Genomic DNA, 9,907 nt, shown 5'->3' with positions numbered 1-9,907 from the left:
TTTTGGCCAACAGGTCTTACGGGGACGTCACAAACACTGCTGTAACATGTGGCTGTAAAAGTAACTCCAGAGTACACAACTATGGTAATGGTATGAAAATCAGTAGCTCTGGAGGACATGGAGCCCATAGTTCAGGTGGCAACGGAGGACAGAGTGCAGGCTACGGAGGAGAGAGTGCTGGCTATGGAGGACAGAGTGCTGGCTATGGAGCACAAAGCATGGGAAAAGGAGGTTGCAGCACTGGGCACGGCGGACAGAGCTCTGGCCATGGAGGTCAGAGTACTGGCCATGGAGGACAGAGTCATGGCTTCGGAGGACAGAGTTCTGGTTATGGAGGAAAAAGCACCGGAAAAGGAGGTTACAGCACTGGCCACGGAGGACTGAGTTCTGGTCATGGAGGACAGAGCTCTGGCTACGGAGGACAGAGCACTGGCCATGGAGGACAGAGTACTGGTCATGGAGGTCAGAGTACTGGTCATGGAGGACAGAGTACTGGCTACGGAGGAAAGAGTTCAGGCTATGGAGGTAAAAGCACCGGAAAAGGAGGTTGCAGCACTGGCCACGGCGGACAGAGTTCTGGTCATGGTGGTCAGAGTACTGGCCATGGAGGACAGAGTAATGGCTACGGAGGACAGAGTTCTGGCTATGGAGGAAAAAGCACCGGAAAAGGAGGTTGCAGCACTGGCCACGGCGGACAGAGCTCTGGCCATGAAGGACAGAGTACTGGCCATGGAGGAGAGAGTACTGGCTACGGAGGACAGAGTAATGGCTATGGAGGAAAAAGCATCGGAAAAGGAGGTTCTAGCATTGGCCACGGCGGACAAAGTTCTGGCCATGGAGGTCAGAGTACTGGCCACGGAGGACAGAGTACCGGCCATGGAGGACTGAGTTCTGGCTATGGAGGACAGAGTACTGGGTACGGCGGACAGAGTTCTGGTCATGGGGGTCAGAGTACTGGCCATGGAGGTCAGAGTACTGGCCATGGAGGACAGAGTACTGGCTACGGAGGACAGAGTAATGGCTATGGAGGAAAAAGCATCGGAAAAGGAGGTTCTAGCATTGGCCACGGCGGACAAAGTTCTGGCCATGGAGGTCAGAGTACTGGCCACGGAGGACAGAGTAACGGCCATGGAGGACTGAGTTCTGGCTATGGAGGACAGAGTACTGGGTACGGTGGACAGAGTACTGGCCTTGGAGGACATAGTACTGGCTACGGAGGACAGAGTTCTGGCTATGGAGGAAAAACCATCGGAAAAGGAGGTTCCAGCATTGGCCAAGGCGGACAGAGTTCTGGTAATGGAGGTCAGAGTACTGGCCACGGAGGACAGAGTACTGGCTATGGAGGACAAAGCATCGGAAAAGGAGGTTCCAGCATTGGCCACGGCGGACAGAGTTCTGGCCATGGAGGTCAGAGTACTGGCCATGGAGGGCAGAGTATTGGCCAAGGAGGGCAGAGTACTGGCTACGGAGGACATAGTATTGGCTACGGAGGACACAGTATTGGCCTTGCAGGACAGAGTACTGGCTATGGAGGACATAGTATTGGCTACGGAGGACACAGTATTGGCCTTGCAGGACAGAGTACTGGTTATGGAGGAAAAAGCATCGGAATAGGAGGTTGCAGCATTTCCCACCAAGGAAAAAGCAGTTCTCACGTAGGAAAAAGTTATGGAATAGCAGGTCACAGCTTTCCCTACGGAGGACAAATAATCGGTCATGGTGGCCTCAGTTATGGTCTTGGAGGAAACATTTTTGATCTTAGGAGTCACATCTATAAAAGCCATGGTTTCGCCCTAACAGGCACCAGCAAAAGCTCCCATAGCCATCATTTTGATGACGACGACCACGATGATGATGACGACGATGATGACGACGACGATGATGACGACGACGATGATGACGACGATAATGATTATGACGACGACGATGATGATGATGGGGACGACGATGACGATCATGACACTGATGAAGATAAGGACTAGTGTAAAATGAATGGCAATGATTTTTAATTTTTAATTTTTTACACTTTCAGTTCCCGGAAGACTGGACTGGTATTGCTTTGAAATAGCTTCTTTTATGTTTGTTCTCTATATATAAACATGTTTATTAAAAACATAGAGACTGTTGGATTCATACTCATGAATATGTCACACAGCCTTCATTTTAATTGTTGGAAATGATCCGTATCATTGAAATTAGACTGAGAATTAGTTTAAACAGCTCCTTTTCGAATAACTAGACTTTTACAGTTGGTTATGTTATTAAATGTTATTTTTTAATCGGTTTTTACACTAATACTTCAGTGAGTTCCTTACTAAGGTTCATAGTGAAGTACATTAATTTACTAGCCAGTAAGCTCTTGTTAGCAAATTTTCAGTTACATTTTACAGATTCAAGATAAAAATTTAGATTTAGAATGTACTATCTGTTAGCTGTGCATGCCCAACAGTTTTTAAAATACTTTATGTAAGTTTCAGTAGTGGTTTACATTTTTTAATTTATTTAGAACAAGAAACCTTAATTTTTTGAAAACTTATTTTTATTATTGGGTGTCTAAATACGTTTGTTTATGATTTAATTCTATTTTTAATTGGCATGATATTACATAATGTTTAAACTACCACAGTTTCATTCATATTATAAACGTGGACAAATTTATGTCAAGTAGAAAGAGTCAAGTCAATGTGTTTATCTATTATTTATGTACTAGAATTAAATAATTTTAAGAACCAACTAAAGAAGTAGTCATTATGTTTTATTGAATTACTGTTTATTAATCAAACATTACATGTAATTCTTACCTTAAAATTATACTTGTATGCGATGTAACACCAATACTAATCACCTCTATTCATAATATTGTTTGTATGAATAAACAAGAAGTAATATTTTTCCAGCTTAATTATTTGACGACATAAATATATATAACTAATTTCATCCTCGTTATCTAAATTCTTTAACCCTAACTTTTAGTTATTGCTTATCTTCAGTTTATTTTAGATACAATTTAAATAGCTTATTACGGTGTCTCTTAAATATATGTTGCTAAAATGTTTAGCAAGTGTTCCTGCTGGTGTAAATAATATTATTTCTAACTATATCCACCATAATTAATCTCTTATGTGAAAGCTATTTAAATGATGAAATGTCTGTATTTCTGGCATGTGAATTAAATAATAAACACTGACAATGTAATATAAAATTAGACAAATTAATAACTAGTCTAAAAATGTTAAAGTTATTTAGTTGTTACTAAATTTTAAAATCACGGTGTTAGCAATTTTCTTTGTATTATTTAGTTAAAAAGATTTATTATTTTAATAGAATAATAAGAGTTCTACTGTGAAATCTATATACCTTTTCTATATAAGTGTTTTTCTACTTTTGTACAATAAACTCAAATAAATAAATTTTTTAAAAGAATTCATTTTTATTTTTAATTTCAAACCGTACACGTGAGTTTATTCTGTGAAGAAAGTATATTAGTAATTTTAATAGCGTGTATTTGTTTATTAAAATTTGCAATTAAAATCAGAAAATAAGTTATTGCTGTTTAAGGGGGGAAAGTTTGTGAAATACTGCTTTTTATTTTAAATTATGCAAACTTTGATAGTTGAACATTAATCAAAGTTCAAATGAACTTAATTGAAAATAATGATAATATTTTACGGTCTAATTAACTAACTACATAGAAAAATATACCGTAATTTATGTAATTTTACAAGGGATTCCTTTGATAACCTGTTGCCAATAAAAAGTTTGTAATACAAAAAGAAAGAACTTTGAACAACAAATAACTACCCATACAGCACCAAATGTTACAGATATGTTTCAGAAATGTAACTTTTGAAACATTGTAACATTTTTGAAACATTTCGCAACCTACCTGAACATCTCGGATATATTTCAGAAACGTCAAAATGTCTGCCCTGTGAAATATTTCAATGAAACCTCCCTGCAACATCAAATGGTAACGTTTCTGAAATGTTTCCACTAATGTCCCATCAATATTTCTGAAACATTTAACCGAAATATTTCCATAAATGTTCTGAAATACGTATAAAATGTATCATGTGACCTAAAAACCTCTGGAAATTAGGATGACTGAGGGTATATTTATAATTTAAAAGAGATACCATTAATAGATACCATAATGTTACAGCTGCATTGTACAGCTAGTTACAGTGAAGTGCAGTTACTGTGTTCCAATTCATCACAGCATGCCCTCATACACTTCCTCTTGATCACTTTGTTGATAATGCCCCTTGACCACTCCCTTAGAAAGTGTTAATCGGTAGATTGATATGATATTGTTCGTATCTTCTTGTTTTCATCAAGTTTTGCTTGTCCTCAGTAATTTATCATTTTTTGATTATATAAAAAAATAGATATTGTAATTTTATTTTGTTTTAAATTATTTTAAAGATGTGCTCTGGTAGGGCATGGAATGTAAATTTTTGTCATTTTTAATGTAATGATAATTGATTATATTACTTAATAATTTGGCTTGTACGATTTCTGAAAAACCAATTAAAAATTTGCTTATAATTTCTATCATAAGTAAGATTAAAAATGCCTGCCGACAAAATCCAACAATTCGTGTAAATTAATGAAACCATATTCTCCACCCTACTGAGCTAAATTTATATATATATATATGTATATATATATATATGTACATATATATATATTAACCAAGTTAAAGAAATAATTATATAATATAATTAGACTTCAGATATTTTCCCAGGTCAGCATACTATACTTGCCTAACATTAATTTGTATTTTATTATTCTAAAACAAATTATGGTCACGAAAGTAAAATTTAAATAAGTCTTTAGTATGCTTGCAAAGTGAATGAAACTTACATGAATGTCATAGGAAGCCCAGCACTGGTGTCCATTGTTCCTGTCCATTGCATTTTATTTTAATGGGGAATTTGAATGTTATATAGTGGCAGGCAGGCATGCATCTACATCAGTACATGGGGAAAAAGGGACAAGCTAATGCACAAAGGTTCCAATATTAAATACAATGACAATGTCATCTAGTAATGAATAAATTAAATTGAGGTTCCCCAAGCTATCTGGATGTGATCTCCTTATGCTCCGCACAGAAAGTATGCTAATATTTACTTAATCAATAACAACCAAACCCCACTTGCATAGGAGACATGATTACTGAGCATTTTAAAATATAATTTTCACAACCCAATGTGTTATGGCCACTTCAAGTTTGTTTTTGAGTATCATAAATGAGCATTTTGTCCATCGATGTCTTTATCTGTATTTGAACAATGTCTTGAGAATTTGGGTATGGTTTTCTATTGCATTCCAGATGTTGACATTCTCAAAAATCATGACACTGTTATTGTGTACGGTATCACTGGTCTAGATAATCATGTGGTATTACATTAACTTAAAATACTTGAAACACACAAGAAAAAAAATTGCATTCAACCTCAAACAAATGTTATAGAAATAAAAAAAACTAATATACCTATATACAATACACTAACATATTATAATAGAAAATTCCTACTTGTATGTTGCACAGGAAACCGGTATTAACATTATGAACAGTTATGAGGCTTGACCTGTGCTCGTATTGTGATGTACTTTTCTCCTTATTTAATGCTATAGTAAGTATATATGGCTGGTGCTTGTGATTTGGACATTTGCAAGAATAAAATGTGTGCTTGAAAACCCTCAAAAGACATGTAACAATGTTATGTTATAATGCAGTCTTAATACAAATTCGTCATATAGCATTATAGTCGACATATTGTTTTCCATTTCACACAAGCTCAACATAAATGAGACTGGACTGGAATTGGCTGTCCTCACTAAACGAAAAACTTGTCTGACCAGCCTAAATGAAGTGAGATGGTGGTGTAGTAGTGAAATATAAATGGGAATGAAACAAATGTGCAATGAGAAATACTCTTTAACATTGCAATGTCACTTTTCCTAATTGAAAGACGTATTGTATCAGACAAGAGCTCAAATTGATCCAGCTTCCCTAGCATTGAGATGCCAGTGACTTGCTGAAGATACAATAGTGACAGTCCATAAAAAATCTGGTTTCCTTAATTTTTTCTATAGATAGCATGTTAATCTACCTAAAGTTCGTGGATTAAGCTAGGTTTTATATTTTTATTTTAATACTACCAAATTGACTAAATAAGGATAAAACAATAAATACAACATGGCAATAGTGTATAGGGGCTCTAAAATCCAAATTTTCAAAGTAAATGCACAAAATAATACTAACACAACTTCCACACAAACTATATTAAAATGAGATCACAAATTTATTGTAAACAAATAATATAAATAATTTTTTAATATGCAGTACAAAATTTTAAAATAATATGCATGGCGAGTTATACTTTGTACAAAATAGAAGGTAGCTAGTTTGGCCTAACTCGTCAACAATGAAGTCATTAGAGATAGAGAAACTTATTCAAACAGACAATAGGATTTTGGATTGTAACTTCTGTTGAAGATCTTAAGAGGTATTAAGTGATCATTGGTATTATTCTGATGTATTTATTACATTACTTTGTTTACACAACTCTCGTCTTTATTCCACATTCTCAAATACAACAACACCGACTGACTAGCCTCTCGCGTCCGCCAACCGTCTCTACCAACATTCCCACTCAGTCATTACCAACTCCTACAACAACTTCTATGATCTATGTTATGAAACCAGCCAAGAATGCACCTGAAGTAAGTTAAGAACCATGTATAACCATAATCAGAAAACCACACCAGGTCAAACCAGGTTCTTTCCATTTGAATACTTTACAATAGAGGCAAAGCTGCAAAGGAGGTATTTTCAATAACAAATAACAACGTAGTCTGAGAAGTAGACTTTAATAAAATAAACTATATATATTATATATATAATACATGAAATTTTTAACTGACTCTCTATGCAGATGTTCTTGGAGATTTTTGCTGAAAAAAAAGAAAAGAAAAAAAAATAATTATTTTTAACTTGTTTCAGGTCAATTATGACATGTATGTGAGATTTTTAAACATGTAGACACTAAGTTGTTACATTATTTATTTTTAAATTAACATGCAAACAGAAAAAAAAAAGTTTCTGTAGCCAATGATAAATTTAAAAACTGAAAGCATCTTAAAAGGGACAAATTGGTATTGCAACCTATGCATTTTTTTTTCAAAATTATTAAGCAGGAATACTTATTCACTGGGAATTTCTTAACATGCTATTTACATTCCTAATAATCAATTTAATGGCGTCTGGTTAATGAAAAGAGGCCCATGACATTGTATAATAACACATTTTAAGCAAAGTTTTAAAAGAAAACTTAAATGTATCATGAAAATCCTAATGATTTCCTAATAATTATTGTCTGTGTGAACAGTGCCTTTGATGTTACATCATTACAATTCAGCCCATGTTTTTGTGCAAGAAAACTCTAAAATTTCTAGTAATTTTTTGAGCCGATTCTCAATATTATCCTTTGTAGTGCACATTTTATGTTTATTTTCATTACTTAAATTCCTACCACTACATAACTATACACTTGTAATCTAATAAATCATCATTAAATGTGTTTCCTTTATTGTCATTTAATGGATGGAATTAGGTTTTGTCAAACTCTCTAAATCAAACATAATTGGTTACTACCATAATTTAGCATACGAAAAAGTAATTTAAATAGAAATACCAATGATGCTTATGCTTAGTACAACACAACTCGAAGACTTGTACCTTCTCTGCGGTAAAGGACAAAAATTATTTCAATTTTTAGCGCTGCAATCCCAGCCCACCAATAAAATGAAGGCCAGATTGCAGAAATAACTCTGTTAAACGAAATGGCAATTAATGAAACCGCTGTCTAATTATATGTGTAGGCCTAGTGCATTCACTTACAATAAATTACATTTATGACAAGCCAGATATAATAGCAGGCTTTATTAAATTTCCATTAATAGTAATACGTAGGCCTACAACATACGATGTAAGTACTACAGAGTGCAGAACATAAAAATAATTACTTAACCAGTAGAATTGTAAATTATTTCAAATTAAACACTTCAATATTGTAACCAGTACAACTGTTTACAGTTATATATTATTATTTTTATTATGATTGTAATATTAATTGTATATTCCATGAGCGAATATTATGTATTTAATTGTTTTGATTGTAAAGAGGACAACCAAGGCATAACAAATATGACACATCTTATTACCATAGACGACACACTTTCAACTTCAGGGTCTTCTAAGAATTATTCCTTGGAAACTTTATTCATTTGGTCTTAGTTCGATTCTTTTACACTCCAACATCCACGGTTTTATTTCACTATGCAGCTTATTCTGTTTGCTGATATAGATAGCTCCTTGGTTGCTAGGGACTGCCAGTAAATAGATATAAGGAGGAAGAAGGGAGACGCCATCGCCATCTTGCGGAAAGAAGACGTTTCTCGGGCTGGGGCGAACCAAAGCCTTGGTTGCCGCCCGAGAAATAGAAGATTTCGCGTCATCCGCGATCGTGTCCTGCTTAGAAATCTCCTCTCTACGAGTTGAAAGAATTGTATCTGGATTAAATAAATCCTAGATAGGGAGTATCGGCGACTTCGAGTGCCAACTTCCGCGTCGGTCCCGTTTTCGTCTCGTAGTGGTTCCAGACATCTGAGGGCAGCGCCAGCTGAGATTCGACCACGAAGATTGGTGAGACCAATCCAGAATTAGACCAGACTTTCCAGGACGAGAGGGATGTCGAGTCTTCAGCTGATACCCGGCGACCTCAGCCCTTCTGTAGTTCGGTAATTACAGAATTGCAGCATCTAGAGTTCCAGTGTAGCAGCAGACCACCTGGAGGTCCTGTGAAGAGAGCCTCAAGCCTCCGACAACGTATAGCTAGACCCGGCAGGATATTCAACGTGTTCTAGTGACGTCATTTGCATCTAATTTCCGACACCTAGATTTGACACCTTGGTTGTTCTCAATTAATCTCATTTTAAACGTAACTTCACACCAATATTTAAGAACCATTAAAATCATATGTTTTTCAATTATTATTATTTCATTTATATGCAAATTTCCACTATTCACGTAACAACACTAAATTTCCTTTTTATAATTACTCTCCATACAGTAACCCAGGGCAGTGACGTGCTAGCTGGACTATCAGTCTGGGCAGACCATCCAGCAGTAGCGGTCCTGGTATTTGCTGCAACGAGGGTAGGCGCCAAGAACCCCATGAGAACACATCAATACCATAGCAAGGAGGTTTATTACCGTGGCTACCACAAGCTAGGAGTAGCAGCATAAACAGAGATTTGTTTCAGTGGCTAGCCAACTTAGGGGCATCGACGAGGGTCTACGCTCACTGGACCGTCTACCAAAGTGCAATTGTGTAGATTTGCTGTAGAGTATAATAACAGTACGTCGGAAGCATTACAAGTTGGCCGACGAAGGTATGTATTTCCTGAGGCACAAAAAGACCAGCTCCGACAAGGAGGAAACGTCAGTCGAGGGACAGAAACAAATGCTAGGCGTTGTGGAAAGCGAAAACAAAGAGGATACACCCACACTAAGCATTGAGGCAGGTCAGGAAACTAGCTTTGCTCCCGAACCCGCGCGCATAGAGGAAAGTAACGCTTCCGAACCAGTTGTGCAGGCAGCTAAAGAAAACACGAATAATATTTCCATGGAGGATTTAATGCGAGCATTGAATGTGGTTACTATACAAATTACTGCTGCGTTAGAATCACAGCGTATGGAAGTAACTGAACATATGTCTAACGAAATGGCTAGACAAATTAATACTGCGTTAGAATCCCAGCGTACCGAAGTGACCGAACATATGTCTAGCGAAATGGCTAAGCAGAGGTCAGAAGCGGCGGAACAGGCAAAAACATT

At 36.3% G+C, this 9,907-nt stretch overlaps 1 protein-coding gene across 1 annotated transcript; it reads left to right on the top strand.

The window, feature by feature from the left end:
• Window positions 1-1,149: 1,149 nt before the first annotated feature.
• On the top strand, window positions 1,150-1,982 carry LOC134542300 (trigger factor-like). The gene is made up of 2 exons (XM_063386448.1): window positions 1,150-1,450; window positions 1,801-1,982. Exons 1-2 carry the CDS (start codon window positions 1,150-1,152, stop codon window positions 1,980-1,982), a joined length of 483 nt encoding a protein of 160 aa, XP_063242518.1.
• Window positions 1,983-9,907: the final 7,925 nt, after the last annotated feature.

Source organism: Bacillus rossius, assembly GCF_032445375.1.
Source record: "Bacillus rossius redtenbacheri isolate Brsri chromosome 4 unlocalized genomic scaffold, Brsri_v3 Brsri_v3_scf4_2, whole genome shotgun sequence".
Classification (NCBI taxonomy): domain Eukaryota; kingdom Metazoa; phylum Arthropoda; class Insecta; order Phasmatodea; family Bacillidae; genus Bacillus; species Bacillus rossius.
This window is presented reverse-complemented; position numbering and strand designations above follow the sequence as displayed.